Source organism: Stegostoma tigrinum, chromosome 7 (genome assembly GCF_030684315.1).
Source record: "Stegostoma tigrinum isolate sSteTig4 chromosome 7, sSteTig4.hap1, whole genome shotgun sequence".
Lineage (NCBI taxonomy): Eukaryota > Metazoa > Chordata > Chondrichthyes > Orectolobiformes > Stegostomatidae > Stegostoma > Stegostoma tigrinum.
Genome location: NC_081360.1, coordinates 86,405,278 through 86,421,531, shown reverse-complemented (window position 1 = coordinate 86,421,531; position 16,254 = coordinate 86,405,278). Strand labels below are relative to the sequence as shown.

General features: G+C 42.8%; 2 protein-coding genes across 4 annotated transcripts in view; one reads left to right on the top strand and one right to left on the bottom strand.

The window, feature by feature from the left end:
• parp14rs3 (poly(ADP-ribose) polymerase family member 14-related sequence 3) overlaps window positions 1–16,254 on the bottom strand; it is a 132,927-nt gene that overhangs the window by 108,298 nt on the left and 8,375 nt on the right. The gene's annotated exons all lie outside the window — the stretch shown is intronic.
• nmi (N-myc (and STAT) interactor) overlaps window positions 1–16,254 on the top strand; it is a 37,682-nt gene that overhangs the window by 20,375 nt on the left and 1,053 nt on the right. For all 3 annotated transcript variants that reach the window (XM_048534291.2, XM_059647479.1, XM_048534290.2), the window contains exons 5-9: window positions 2,560–2,676; window positions 5,066–5,240; window positions 6,043–6,149; window positions 6,411–6,597; window positions 13,580–13,689. In XM_048534291.2, the coding sequence (XP_048390248.1) occupies window positions 2,560–2,676; window positions 5,066–5,240; window positions 6,043–6,149; window positions 6,411–6,597; window positions 13,580–13,689 (696 nt within the window). The remainder of the gene's footprint in view (window positions 1–2,559; window positions 2,677–5,065; window positions 5,241–6,042; window positions 6,150–6,410; window positions 6,598–13,579; window positions 13,690–16,254) is intronic.

The window sequence follows — 16,254 nt, the reverse complement described above, 5'->3', positions numbered from 1 at the left end:
AATGGCAGATGGAGTTTAATCTGGACAAATGTGAGGTGATGCATTTTGAAAGGTCAGGTATAGGTGGAAATTATCCAGTGAATGGCAGAACTTTTAGGAGTATTGATATGCATAAGGATCCTGGCGAGCAGGTCCATAGATCATTAAAGATGGTAGCATAAGTAGATAAGGTAGTAAAAAATGGCTGTGGCATGTTTGCCTTCATTGGAAAGGGCATTGAGTGTAAGGATCGATAAGTTATGCTGCAGCTTTATAGAACTTTAGTTAGGACACGCTTGGAATATTGCGTATAATTCTGGTCACCATACTACCAAAAGGATGTGGAACCTTTGGAGAAGGCATAGAAAAGGTTTACCAGAGTGTTGCCTGATATACGGGATTTTAGCAATGAAGAAAGGTCAGAAAGACTGGGTTTGTTTTCACTGGAATGCAGGAGGTTGAGGAGCGACCCAGTAAAGTTTATAAGATTTTGAATGGCATGGATAGTCTTTTTCCCAGCGTGGAGGGGTCAATTACTAGGGGGCATGGGTTGAAGGTGCGAGGGGGGGAAGTTTAACAGAGATATGCAAGGCAAGTCTTTCACAATGTGTTGGTGCAGGCTTGGAGGGCTGAATAGACCGTTCCTGTGCTGTACTTTTCTTTGTTCTTTGTACACCTCTTTTCAGGGAGCAATCTTATATCTGATCCAGTGTGATGGCATCAGGTAGGCTGCTGTGTTTCCAAAGCTCTTATTGACTCAGATAACACAGTATATATTAATGTTCTGTTATCTGAGAGTAGACCTGATCTTTTGCAGACAATACATCAAACCAGCGAGCCACCTAGAAGGAAATGGCCAGCAAATACGGAATATGATTTGCATATTTCTGTCTAAGCCGTTGTACCATTCTGACCCAGTATCATTGTGACCTGGAACTGTGTCGCTCGTGTATCACCGTTGTTGGATCTAAAACCTGAACTCCTCCTCACTAACAATTGGGCATATTTACAGCAAATGGACTGCAGTGGCTCAAGAAGGCAGCTCATCATTGCCTTTTCAAAGACAGTTAGGGATGACAAAGCATGTTAGCATTGCCAGCAATAGCACTCACCTCCCAGGAATGAATAAAAGTCAAATGTACGGAAATGTAGACCCTAATATTAAAAAATCAACTTTTCTGTGAAATGATCTGCAAATTTTATTGGAAGTTCCCAGAGAATTAAAATGATATTCATGAATTTAATTTTAACTGGTCAAGCTGTAGATGTTGCACCTTTTGGGTATAAGGTTTAAGTAATCCAGATTATATGTGAGTAAGAGAAAAACGGCACTTTTGTCACTTAAATAAGCAATCTAGCCCTTTAAGCATATTCTCCCATTCAATAGGATCAAGGCTGATCTGTTTCTGTCACAAATACCACATGTCCATCAAGCTCCACAGCCAACCACCCCCCACCCCCCACCGATAATCTTTAATTTCCTTGCCTAATCAGAATCTATGTACATAACATTAAATAAAGAACTATGGATGCTGGAAATCTGAAACAATAGCAGAAATTGCTGGTGAGACTCAGCACGTCTGGCAGCATCTGTGGAGAGGAAACAGAGTTAACCTTTCAGGGCCAGTGACCCCTCTTTGGAACTGAACCTGACTACCTCTGATATAAAAGTATTGTGACCCCACTTGCACTGTCTTTTCAGGCAGAGAGTTCCAAAAGCATACAACCCTTTTGAGAGAAAACAAAATGCTCTCTTTTCCGTTTTGAAAGGGTGACCCAGAATTTTATAATGGTGTCTCCTATTTCTGGACTGACTCACAAGAGGAAACATCCTTTCTGCATTCTCCTTGCCAGGAGTATTGAGGATCTTGATCAGTTGGCTGGATGGCTGGTTTCTGCTGCAGAGTGACACCAACAACATGTGTTCAATTCCTGCAGATGTTAAAATGAAGAACTCTCCACCTCAAACCCTCCCCTCACCTGAGGCCTGATAATCCTTCAAGTTAAACCCACCACCAGTCACCTCTCTCTGCCTCTAACAGGGAAAGAGTCCTATTCTCTGGTAAGACTATAATGTGGAAGTGCCTGTGTTGGACTGGGGTGGACAAAGTCAGACGTCAGATGACACCAGGTTTTGGTCCACCAGGTTTATTTGAAGTCGGAGCTGTTGGACCATTGCCGGTTCACCTGACAAAGGGGCAATGCTCCGAAAGCATGTGCTTTCAAATAAACCTATTGGACTATAACCTAGTGTCATCTAACTTCTAACCTAGTAAGACATTGGCAACTTTATTCTTTAATCAAGTCACTCAATAATTTTTTAAACATAAGTCAAAAAATGCCCAATCTTTGTTTGATAAGGCAGTTTCATACCAGCTATCAATCTTATAAACCTCTTCTGAATCACTTCCAGTGGATTTACATTTTTCCTTCAATAAGGAGTCCAAATACACTAAGAAATCAATTTTAGGCAATGATGGAGACATTTTATTGAGAATGCTGAATCTGTGTGCCACTTTTTTGATGCGTCACTTGAAAAGAAATTTAATTGCAAGTTATTTGAAGCATGTTTTTTCACAGGAGAAGCTCTGTGAAAAAGAGGCTGAGCGTGAAAAACTGAAAGAACAACTGATTGAACTTGAAAAAGAACTCCGAATGAATCGAGAAGACTGTAGCCTACTGAATTCTAAATTCAAGGTAACCATTGCATGTTGCATCATAAAGAAAATCGTATCCTTACTGCTCATTAAATCCTGCTTTCTTTTTAAATGGATGTAAGTACACATTGTCATTTTTCATTTGGTCTGAGATTGATTCGATAATGGTTGCTGGAATCACTAAAGATTACATAAGAAATACAGCACAGAATCAGGTCATTTGGCCAAATCAGTCTATTAATGCTCCACTTGAACCATCTCCTTTCTTCATCTAACAATATCTCCATAACTTGGTATCCCTTCCAGATCATGCTCTTAAATTATCCGTGATTTTCACTTCAACCACATCCTGTAGTATTCTCAACACTTTAGGCAAAAAAAAACTTCTTAAGAATTTCTTTTTTAGTTTCAAATGGTAGCTGAATTTAATGGCCCCTTCACCTTTGCAATAATCCATTCTCAATATTTTATTAAAACCTTACATTCTTTCAAACAGTTGTATCAGATTTCTCTTTTTAACAGAAAATGTTCCCAGAATATTTGCACTCAGAAAGAGGCCATTTTGCACTAGCCCTCTGAATGAGCAATTCAGTTGGTGCCGTTTCCCCTGCTTTCTCCCTGTAACCCTACACCCCCTCCTTTCAGATACCAGTCAAATTCCCATTTGAATATTTCAATTGAACCTCCCAACACCAACTCCCTAAATCTCAGGCACTGAATTCCACAACGTAACTGTTTGCTGTGTGAATGTTGTTTTTGTCATTTTTGCTTCTTTTTATCAATTACTTAGAATCTGAATCCTCTCATTCTTGATACATTCATAAGTGGGAAGTAGTTTTTCCATCACCACACTATCTGGATTCCTCCTTGATTTTGAATACCTCCATCTTATCTCCTCTTAATTTTACCTTTTCTAAGACCGACCTGACTGTTCCAAAATATGGAACCGTTCTCATCAATCTATATTGGGCTCTGCCCAATGTCTTCACATCTTTCCTCAAATGTGTGGATGCAGGAACTGCACTCAGTACTCCAGTTGATGCTGCATTAGTATCTTATACAAGTTTAGTGTAACTTCTTTGCTCTAGTACACCATTAATGACCCTATTAATAAAGCCAAGGATACCAAACAATTTATCAACTGCTGTCCTACCTGGTCTTGCCATCTTCAATGAAAAAGGCGCATATCAAACCAAATCCCTCTATCCTATACACTCATTAGAATTGTATCCTTTATGTTGTTTGCCATGTTCTTCTTACCAATATGAATCATTTAACAGAAAAGGGGTGCAGCTGGTTATTGCTATCCAGATAGGCTCACCCCACTCCCACCGCCTCCCCACATTTCTGGTATCATCCTTGTGAACACTTTTCTTTCGCTTTCTCCATTGCTGTGTATCCTTCTCATAAAATGTGCTAATTGGAATTGTACATTCTACTCCAGGTGGGATGTGATCAAGATTGAATACAGAGCTCGCAACATTTCTGTCCTTCTCATTTCACTGAAGCTGTCTACTTTTCCTTGCTGAAAGTCTGGGACTACCATTTGAATGTTAGCAAACAGCGCTGAGAGGAGGAGATTTTGTTATGGTGGAATCTCTGTCATCTTTTTGTCCTTGCCCAATCTCTTTTTCCCCTTTCCCTTTAGCTCACTTAAGGGTATGTGGCTGATAATTGTGACTCCTTCCTACCTTGCCTTCATATGAATTAAAAAAACAAGTTACTAATCCGTTTTTGTGATCACATACAAGGCAGGGAAACATACAGCCCAACCCCTATGTCAGTTGTTGTGCCTCAGTAGTAACTTTTCTTCCTCTGGGGCAGAAGCTCTAGATTTAAGTCTCACGTAACCACTTGATGTCTTGTGTTATAATGTGGATAAAAAGGCTGGTGATCAATCTGTAAATCCATCCAATAAACCTATGGCAAGTGGTCAGAATAGGAGAGTTTCCTGGTCAGCCTGAGCCAAGTGGTAGCTGTAGACCAGTAGTTGCCCCACGTTAAAACAACATATGGGTTATTGCCATGAGTGGGCATCATCCTTTTACCAAGGAACTATTTCACACCATTTCGCATAAAATATTCTAGTTTGTCTGCAGGGACCTCAAAAAACATATGTTAGGGCCCTCATTCACGTGTCCACAAGGACTAATTCCTGTTTTAGGTGGCCAGCAACAAAATGTTTCCGTTTGAGTGATTTTGAGTTGCACAACACTGGTCGTAGAAATTGTGCAGGTGTTTTGAGTTCATTTTACATCAGTGAAATAGATCTAACAGGGTCCACTTTATATCCCCATGCCTGCATTGATGTAAACATTCTTGTCTTTTGTTACATACAAAACAATTTAAGGGTGGAACTGCTGGAGAAGCCTTTATTTTTTTGAACCATTAGGACTCTCATTTGTCAAGCTGTTCTTCGTTGTGTACAGATTAAGGCAACTTTGCCTGAAAAGAATATTAAGTTCACCAAACTTGAAGAAAGTGTGCCCACAGCTCAAGAGGGAGAGGACTTCTCAAAGATCAAGTGCTGCTATGTCGTCTCACCTGAAGTGTCACTGGCTCTTCAGAATGGACAGGCCTTAATCACTTTTGAAAATGAGCAAGGTAATTCAACCACCCTTAATATAAGGCAAGAAGATTCTGGGAATCCTCGATTGTACTCTCACTGTATGCCAAAATGACATTCTCACTCTAAAAGGTTACGGACCTTGTTTTATTTGGAAGAGCGTAAATCATTTTATAATGGGCTTGCTGCTCTGGAGAATAGGTGACGCAGTATTAATGTCATTGGCCAAGTAGTCTAGAGGGTGGCAGTTCAAAACCCACCATAACAGCTGGTGGCCTTTAAGTTCCATGAATTAATAAATCTGGAGTAGGAAGCAACTCTTCAGTAAAGATGAGTGAGAAATTGTTAAGCTTATCAAAGCCTCTCTGGCTTACTAATGTCTTTATAGAAGGAAATCTGATGTCCAACACTCGTCTATTCTTTATATGACTCCATACACACAGCAATGTGGTTGACTTTTAAATGCCCTCTAACATAGCCAAGTGAGCCACACAGTTCAAGGGCAATTAGGGATGGGCAACATATGCTGGCCATGCCTAGCTCAGTCGGCTCCATGGCTGGTTTGTGATGCAGAGTGATACCAACAGATTGGATTCAAGTCCTACACTGCCTGATGTTACCATGAAGGTCCCACCTTCTCAACCTCTTGCCCTCCTTTGAGGCATGGTGACTCTTAGGTCAAACTCAACCTCAGGTATCTCTCTCTGATGAGAAAGCAGCCCTATGGTCCTCTGGGGCTATGTTATAGGACTCTGCCCTTATCTTTTCACTCCAGCTGCTCAAATGACATCTTCCTACTTAATTCCCTCTAATTGTGTTTTTTTAATCTCTTACTTAAAGTTGCTAGTAAAATTCTGAGGATAGCCAAGCATCACATAAACCTGGATCCTGGGAAACTAGATGTGAAGACTCATCCTGTCAAACTGGGCACAGCAAGGAAGTTTGAGGTAAGTACAAAGAAAGCAATGTCACAGTATCATAGAATGTGTTGTAGTGACCGATCCTCAGGATTTTGGGTCTTTTTATGATTTCTAACAACTTGAACTACTCTCTATCAACTATTTCTAAGGCAAGCACATATATAATGAACAAACTCAATTACTTCTGACACACATTCATTGATTTCTTGTGCATTAAGAGCGAGGTCTGTTATTTTATCCACTCCTTGACTCAAAGTTTAACTTAAGATACTTTTATAATTCTTTCAGGTACATATTGACATCTCCAGGAAGACAGTTAAAGTTTCTCAAATTCCGGAGTTCCTTCCAGAAGAACAGATGAGAGACAAGTTGGAAATTAGCTTTTCAAAGCCCAGTTTGGGTGGAGGGGAGGTGGAGCATATAAATTACGATCGTTTTTCTGGAACTGCTGTGGTCACCTTTGTTGAAAAAGGAAGTAAGTGAAATACTTTCACTTTCACTACAGCTGTCGATTAGATACATGAGAGAGAAAGGGCCGTGTTGCAAACTGAAGCAACACAATTTGCCTTCATTGGGAATACAATTAGGGAAAGGTAAAGAGAAACACAGAGCATATCTTTAATATAGAATTACTTGCCAAGGTATGAAGTCACTTGGTGCAATATAAATGTAGAAAATAGGAGCAGGAGTAGGCCATTCAGCTCTTGAAACCTGCTCAGCCGATCAATATCATTGCTGACCGTCTAATACAGTACCCTGTTCCCACTTTGTCCATAAACTTTTGTTTCCTTTAGCCATAATAACTGTATCCAACTCATTGAAAACATTAGAGATAGTAGGAACTGCAAATGCTGGAGAATCCGAGATAACAAAGTGTAGACCTGGATAAACACGGCAGGCCAAGCAGCATCTTAGGAGCAGGAAAGCTGTTAAAATGCTGCTTGGCCAGCTGTGTTCATCCAGCTCTACACCTTGTTATCATCGAAAACATGCAGTGTTTTGGCTTCAGCCACTTTCTGTGACAGGCTCACCTCTCTCTGAGTGAAGAAATCTCTCTTCTTGAATCCTAAATAGTTTATCCTGTATTCTTAAACAGAGACCCCTAGTTCTGGCCACCCCAGTCATCAGGGGCAACCTTCCAGCATTAACCCTGTCTAGTCCCTGTTGGAATTTTAAAGGTTTCTATAAGATCCTTCCTCATCCTAACGTCCGGTGAATACAGTCCTAACTGAATCAGTCTCTCCTCATTTGTTATTCCTTGCATCCCAGGATAATGGACTATTGATCACACATCACAATAAATCTCAATTGATTAATTTACAACATACTCAGAAATGACTCAAGGAAAATCTGAATAGTGGGGGACTTTGGAAACCACAGCTTTAAAGTCACCTCCTCCTTCCAAAAATGCTATGTTTACCGCATGGATTGTCTTAAATTATTTTTATACTGTATACTGGAATGCCATATCTATTTAATTTGCTTCTGAAATGAATTAACGCCTTCTCTGAACATCTCCCTGGAGAATCTGCTTCATAGTTTGACTACACATTCGACAATGGACCCAGAATGGATTCACTGAAAATTCACTCATTTAGAATTAAATTGAAACTACTGTGACAATGTGTTTGTTTAGACACAGACAATATACTCTGGTTCTGCAGTTTCCAGACAAGTTAAAATAGTCTAGTATAATCTGTGCCATTTAATCCGTCCGAAATCTTATTTCATTAAAAACAGCAATCATGCTATCTCTCAACCTCTTTAACATATCTGATTTAAGCATTTCTGATCACATGCTTCCCAGTACTAGTGTTAACTGGACAGATCAATGAAGATTAAAAAGGGGTTCTTAGTTATGTTCTTCCCAATTCCATGCCCATTGGCCTATATTTGGTGAACAATTCAAAAGTAACATTCATGACTGGGCCCATGGAATCACAGGATAGTCGTCATGCACTAAACTGTAACTGTGTTAACAAAAATGATGTGAAGGACAGTGCTCCCCACCACAAGCTTTGATGTGGCTCCACTAACAACACAGCAAGAATCTTCCTTTCCTGGAAACAGCTGGGAAGGTGGAAGATATTTGGGTAGGTTGGCATCAGGGAGTTGTGGCATTTCCACCAACCCAGGAATTAACTTCTCACCATTCATTGCAACACTTAAGTGGTCGATTAATGACCATTTAGGGAACTGTTCACTCCATACATGCAAGCGTGGCACCATGGCTAGCACTGTTGCTTCACAGTGCCATGGACCCAGGTTCAATTCCAGCCTTGGGTGACTGTCTGTGCAGAGTTTGCATGTTCTCCCTGTATCTGCATGGATTTCCTCTGGGTGCACTAGTCTCTTACCACAGTCCAAGGATGTGCATCAGAGATAGTAAGAACTGCTGATGCTGGAGTCAAAGATAACACAGTGAGGAGCTGGAGGAATACAGCAGGCCAGGCAGCATTAGAGGAGCAGGAAAGCAGACATTTTGGGTCAGGACCCTTCTTCAAAAGGGGGGAAGAGGCCTCTGAAATAAATAGAGAGAGGTGAGGTAAGTAGGTCCTTCCCCAGCCCCGCCCCACCTCTCTCTATTTATTTCAGAGGCCTCTTCCCCCCTTTTGAAGAAGGGTCCCGACCCGAAACATCAGCTTTCCTGCTTCTCTGATGCTGCCTGGCCTGCTGCGGTCCTCCAGCTCCACACTGTGTTATCAAGCATGTGCATGCTTCATGGGTCGGCCAGGGGGAAATTGTCCTGGAGGTGGGTTAGCCGTGGTAGTTGCAGAGTTATGGGGATAAGGGGGGAGTGCTCTTCAGAGGGTCAGTGTGGACTTGATGGGCTGAATGCCCTTTATCTGCCGTGTCTGGGCAAGAGAGATCACTGGTAGTCTTTTTGGTTGATGCAGATTATCTGCCAGGTTTGAAAATGGAAGTGGGTGTGGTGAGGAAGGTCCTCTTAATTTTCCCCAATATGAGGATGATTTGAGGTGTGAATGGAGGTGTGGTAGGGCCATTGAAAACCACTTCTCTTTCCTTGCTTCTGAGTCCCCTAAACCCCTTCCCCCTGCAAAACCCCTCTCCTCTGAAAAGTCACCTACCTTTTCCACTTCTCCTGGAATTCTGAGTTATTGAGCCAACAGTAGCCTCTGTCTCCAAAGTGGCACAAAGGCTGAGAGTAGCTGCTGGCTTCACATTGGCTGACAAACAGAGCAGACTGTTTCAGAAAGTGATGTCAGCAAAAACCAACCTTATAGTGAAGAAACATACCGAGGATGCTGGACATCTGAAGTAAATATAGGAAATTGCTGGAAAAGCAGTAAATATTGACAAGACAAGATTTTATAAGCTTAATATTTACAGTGTACGGTAAGGCCAGAAGAACTGCAGAGCCCAGCAAGGCTAGAGACAAGAAGGTCCTGCCAAGCTTAAAGCAGGAAATCGCTCTGCCTTCTTGAATTCATTTCATGCCTGCCAACTAGCCAAACTGAAATTCAGTGACAGGAGACTCTGTCTTGGGAGCCATTGGGTACTCATAGAAACAGAGAAGGATTTACAATACAGAGCCCATTGTGTCTGTCCTGATCCCTGGCAATCAGCTGGAGGAAGCTCAGTGATGTTCCCTACACCACTGGTATTTTACCAGTGGCACATGAGGTGATGGATTGCTGCAGCATACAAGCCAAGTGAGACCCTTAAGTAGCAAATTCCTTAATGCCATCTTCCCATTGCTGTTATTCTGCAAGCAGTGCGTTACACCCTGCAGCACACGGGGTAAATGCTGACATCATCCTCCTGGAGCAGCGGTCCAATCAGTCCATGCCGAACATAACCCTAAACTAAACTCGTCCCACCTGCCTGCTCCTGGCCCAGATTCCTCCAAACCTTTCCTAATGATATATCCACCCAAATGTCTTTTAAACATTGCAATTGTACCCACATCCATCACTACATCAGGAAGTTCATTCCACACACTAACCACCCTCTGTGAAAGAAATTGCCACTTAATGTCTTTTTAAAATTCTCTCATGTCACCTTAAAAATATGCCCCCTAGTCTTGAAGTTCCCATCTTAGGGAAAAGACAAGTAGCATCAACTCTATCTGTACCTCTCATTATTTTATAAATTTCTGTCGTCACCTCTCCTCAGCTCCAGTGAAAAAAGGTCCCAGCCTGTCCGGCCTTTCTTTATAACTCAAATGTTCCGTACCCAGCAACATTCTGGTAAATCTCTCCTGAACCCCGCCCAGCTCAATAATATCCTTCCTATAACTGGACGACCAGAACTGGACATAGTATTCCAGAAGAGACCTCACCAATGTCCTGTACAACCTCAACATAACATCCCAATTCCAATATTTAAAGGACTGAGCAATGAAGGCAAGTGTGCTAAACACCTTTTTAACCATGCTGTCTATACTTGATGTAAACTTCAAAGAATTATGTACCTGCACCCTTAGGTCCCTCTGTTCCACAATACTACCCAAGGCCCTATCATTATTTGTATAAGCCCTACCCTTGTTTGTTGTATCAAAATGCAAACCTCACATTTATCCAGATTGAACTCCATTTGTCATTTTTCAGCCCATTGACCCATGTGATCAAGATCCCTTTGTAATCTTAGAAAACCTTCTTCTCTGTCTACAATGCCAACAATTTTGGTGTCATCCACAAACTTACTAACCACGCCTTCTATATTCTCATCCAAATCATTTATATAAATGACAAACAAAGGAGGACCCAGAACTGATCCCGGTGGAACATCGCTGGTCACAAGCCTCCAGTCCGAAAAGCAACCCTCCACTATTACTGTCTGTCTCTTGCCGTTAAGCCAATTATGTATCCAATTGGCAAGCTCACCCTGAATCCCACGTCACCTAACTTTACTAATTGGTTTACCATTCAGAATTTTGTCAAAGGCTTTCCAACATCCAGACAATGTCTACTGCTCTGCCATTGACGTTTTTGGTAACTTCCACAAAAAACTCAATCAAGTTTGTGAGACATGCTTTTCCTCGCACAAAACCATTCTGACTATCCCTAATCAATTTTTGCCTCCTAATTGTGCGTAAATCCTATCTTTTACAATCACCTCCTTAAGTTCTCCTTATTGGGCACCTTGTGACTCTTGGAGTGTTCTCCCAATGGTAAAGAACAATCCCATAGTAAATGCACACCCCACCTCTGTCCTTAACAACCAGTAGCCCCCCAAATTCTACATGATACATTGATGGGGCCTATTTGAATAATCTCAGTGATCCTGACTGTACCAGCCTTGTCTGTGCTCCTGGTTAGGCAGAGTAGCAGTAGCCACCATTACTCTGATTGGCCAGCAAGCTGTAGGAAGTGATACCTCACCCCTTAAAGGGAGACGATTCCCATCATCGATAACAAAGTGTAGAGCTGGATGAACACAGCAGGCCAAGCAGCATCTTAGGAGCACCAAAGCTGACGTCCACACCTGGCACTTTCCCCTGCAACTGCAGGAAGTGCTACACCTGCCCCCACACCTCCTCCCTCACCCCCATCCCAGGCCCCAAGAAGACATTCCACATCCAGCAGATGTTCACCTGCACATCCACCAATGTGGTATACTGCATCTGCTGTACCTGGTGTGGCTACCTCTACATTGGGAAAACCAAGCGGAGGCTTGTTGACCACTTTCCAGTACACCTATGCTCAGTTCGCAAAAAACAACTGCACCTCCCAGTTGTGAACCATTTCAACTCCCCCTCCCGTTCCTTAGACGACATGTCCATCCTGGGCCTCCTGCAGTGCCACAGTGATGGCACCCAAACGTTGTAGGTACAGCAACTCATACTCCGCTTGGGAACCCTGCGGCCCAATGATATCAATGTGGATTTCACAAGCTTCAAAATCTCCCCTCCCTGTACTGCATCCCAAAACCAGCCCAGCTCATCCCCTCCTCCCTAACCTGTTCTTCCTCCCACCTATCCCCTCCTCCCACCTCAAGCCATACCCCCATTTTCTTCCTACTAACCTCATCCCATCCCCTTGACCTGTCCCTCCTCCCCGGGCTGACCTATCCCCTCCCTAACCCCACCTACGCTCACCTCTACTGGCTCCATCCCCGCCTCTTTAACTTGTCTGCCTCCTCTCCACCTATCTTCTCCTCTATGTACCTTTGATCCTCCGCCCCCTCTCTCCCTGTCTATTTCAGAACCCTCTCCCCCTCCCCCTTTTCTGTTGAAGTGTCTAGGCCTGAAACGTCAGCTGTTTTGCTCCTAAGATGCTGCTTGGCCTGCTGTGTTCATCCAGCTCTACACTTTGTTATCTCGTATTCTCCAGCATCTGCAGTTCTTATTATCTCTAGGATTCCCATCATCAACTGGTTAATTGTCTAATAGACATATACTCTCAGAAACAGCACAGGCAATCTTGCCCCAACATACTCATTGATGCTTAAGGCCACTGCCATTGAGTTGTAGAAAATCATGAGGACCATTGAGATGGTGAATAACAAAGATCTTTTCCCAAGAGTTGGAAAGTGCAAAACTAGGGAACATAGGTTTAAGGTGAGAAGGGAAAGATTTAAAAGGGACCTGAAGAGCAACTTTTTCACACAGAGGGTTGTTTGTATATGCAAAGAACTGCCAGAGGAAGCAGTGGAAGCGGTAAAGTTACAATATTTAAAAGAGATTTGGATGAGTATCTGAATAGGAAAGATTTAGAAGGATATGGACCAAATGCAGGCAAATGGGACCAGCTTAATTTGAAAAAAGTGGTTGGGATAGAGTAGTTGGACCAAATCACAATCACACTCATTATCATTACTTCCATCTATATGGATATCAGATTGAATATTGGATATTTCTTTTCTTGGGGAGCAAAGGAGAGGCAAAGGCCTAGCGGTATTATCGCTGGACTGTTCATCCAGAGATTTGGATAGCATTGTTGGGGACCTGGGTTTGAATCCCACCATGGCAGATGGTGGAATTTGAATTCAACAAAATATCTGGAATTAAGAATCCAATAAGGACCGTGAATCCATTGCTGATTGTTGGGGGGAAAACCCACCTGGTTCACTCTTGCCCTCTAGGTAAGGAAACTGCCATCCTTACCTGGTGTGGACTACATCTGACTCCAGACTCACAGCAATGTGGTTGAGTGTGAACTGGGATGGACAGTAAATGCTGTATCAGAGATAATGGGAACTGCAGATGCTGGAGAATCCGAGATAACAAAGTGGAGAGCTGGATGAACACAAAGGGTTCGAAACGTCAGCTTTTGTGCTCCTGAGATGCTGCTTGGCCTGCTGTATTCATCCAGCTCTACACTTTGTTATCTTGGACAGTAAATGCTGCCTTGCCGGTGACATCCTCATCTTGTTAATGAATTTTTAAAAATTGTAAATTTCTAAGTTTCCGATGAAGCTTTGTGTGGATTTGGCCACCCTTGTGTCCCTCATTAATGTTGAAGAATTCCTCATGTCTTGGATTTTTCTTTCAGTCGCCCAGCGTGTTGCAGAAAAGAAGAAATTCACAATCACCCTAAGTAAGGAAACATCCTGTTCAGTGAATGTTGAATCTGTGCAAGATTATTCTTTAGAGAAGTTTCAGGTAAGTATGTTATGGTCACCGCACAAAGGTACATGCACAAAAGCCGTATTTGTTAAAACGGAGGTGTGACTGACTAAAGACTCGGAATATTGTTTGCCTAACTGTTAATCCTTGTAGTCTTAAAATGTACGCAGATTTGCTTTATTAGTGAGTAATATACTCTGAACCCAAGCATCAATTCCTTCGATTTGTGTGGTGTCTTTAATACAGAGAACTCTCCTAAGGGATGTATTAGTGGCTTAGTGGTTAGGACTGCAGCCTCCCAGCACTAGGGACCTGGGTTTTATCCCACCCTTGGCTGCCTGTCTGTGTGGCGTTTGCACATTCTCCCTGCATCTGTGTGGGTTTCCTCCAGGTGCTCCAGTTTCCTTCCTCAGTCCAAAGATGTGCAGGCTAGGTGGATTGGCCATGCAAAATTACGCATAGTGCCCAGTGATATATAGACTAGGTGAATTAGCCATGGAAAATGTGGGGACAGAATAGGCAGATGGATCTGGGTGGGATCTCTTTGGAGGATCAGTGTGGACTTGATGGGCTGCTTTCACATTGTAGGGATTCTATTGTTCTCAGGTGCTTAACAGGAATGAAATTTGAAACCAGACTACTGAAGATGTTAGGTAAGTTGACTGAGGGTATAAGGTGGGAAGATGGTCATGAGACCGTGGGAGTCATTGAGTCTGAGGGTAACAAATGCATTGCTGAGTGTTGTAGAAGCAGGAGTGGAGAAGAATGATGAAATTAAGCTGAAGGCGAGGAAATGGAGTTGGAAACTCAGCCTTGGGGGCCATTAGAGCACCGTGGTTGTGAGAAACATGGTTCAAATAGTGGTATAGAGTGGTATATCATGGATGTAAGTTTGCTCGCTGAGCTGGAAGGTTAGTTTTCTGACGTTTCGTCACTATTCTTGGTAACATCAGGAGTGAGCCTCCGGTGAAGCACTGGTGTTCTGTCCTGCTTTCTATTTATGTGTTTAGGTTTCCTTGGGTTGGTGATGTCATTTCCTGCATCGGTGATGTCATTTCCTGTTCTTTTTCTCAGAGGGTGGTAGATGGGCTCCAAATGAATGTGTTTGTTGATGGCGTTCCGGTTGGAATGCCATGCTTCTAGGAATTCTTGTGCGTGTCTCTGTTTGGCTTGTCCTAGGATGGATGTGTTGTCCCAATCAAAGTGGTGTCCTTCCTCATCTGCATGACATCACTAACCCAAGGAAACCTATTGAGGGTCCAGGAGTTTCTAGAGCTTCGGTAGCACAGGGGGTTGGGAATCAGGGTAGAGGCTGGCCCACAGCAGATAACTCGATCTTCCAGATGTTCAGTCAGCCATTGTGCTGATCCAGATAGTCCCATCCCCACAATCTGCCTGCTCTGGTTTACCTCTCTCACATTGGGCCTGGAGCAGAAACACTTGCAGCCCAGGAGGAATGGGCCCTTAAGTGGATGTGAAAGAACTGTGTAAGGGCCTTAACTAACGTTGTATTTGCACAGTGGAACATCGCCTCCTGTCAAAACGTCTAATTCAAGCTGGAAGGCAGCAGTTTTTTGAGATTCCTCCATCCCGCCAAATTAATTTGTCTTCTCAATTCCAGGCTGGCCACCTCTGACAGTGGAAGAATCTCTGTGGGATGTGAGTTTTGATTGGGAGTGTTGGCGGGTTGCAAAAATTTGGGGCACATCATGATTAAACTCAGTCCTGCTTTACAGTCTTCACATCCTCCGCCAAATGACTAATATGAGGGGGCATAATTTTTAGGTGATTAGAGGAAGGTATAGGAGAGATGTCAGAGGTAGGTTCTTTCCACAGAGAGTGGTGGAATGCACTGCCGATGGTGGTAGTGGAGTCAGATACATTAGGGACGTTTAATGACTCTTGGACAGGCACATAGATGATAGTAAGATGTGGGGTATGCAGGTTAGTTTGATATTAGAGTAGAATAATAGGTCGGCACAACATCATGGGCCGAACAGCCTGGACTGTGCTGTACTGTTCTATATTCTATGTTCTAAATGGAGATGGAGGGAATCCTGTATGATTTTCTTTTTAATCTTCCAGTCCATGGGATGTTTGAGTTAATTGTCTCATTTTCCAGATAACATGATCAGATAACACAACAGGACAGCTAGTATATGAAGTGACATCTTCAGTGTAATAGAACATTCCAAAGCATTTGACAGGAACATAGACAAAGACTTATCAGGACCATATGTGGTGACGTGAGGTCAGATATTTTCAGTCGAAGATGAAGGTTTTAAGCAGTGTCTTAAAGGGGAAAATTGAGTTGGACAGGCTTAGGAGGGAACTCGGAAACCTGGAGTCCAGACAACTGATGGTGTGCCCACTCGTGGTTGATTGTTAAAATTGGAGGTGCACGAGAGGTGCTAGTAGTAGAGAATCGCATGCACCACATAAGGTTGTGGGGCCTGGAGGAGATTGCAGAGACAGGAAGAGGCAAGACTAGGGTGAATTTGAGAATAAGGGTAAAAATCATAATGTCAAATCATTGCTACCCTGAGACCCTGTGTTGTTCAGCAAGCCTAAAGGAGATAGAGGGACAGATTTCCTGGGCAG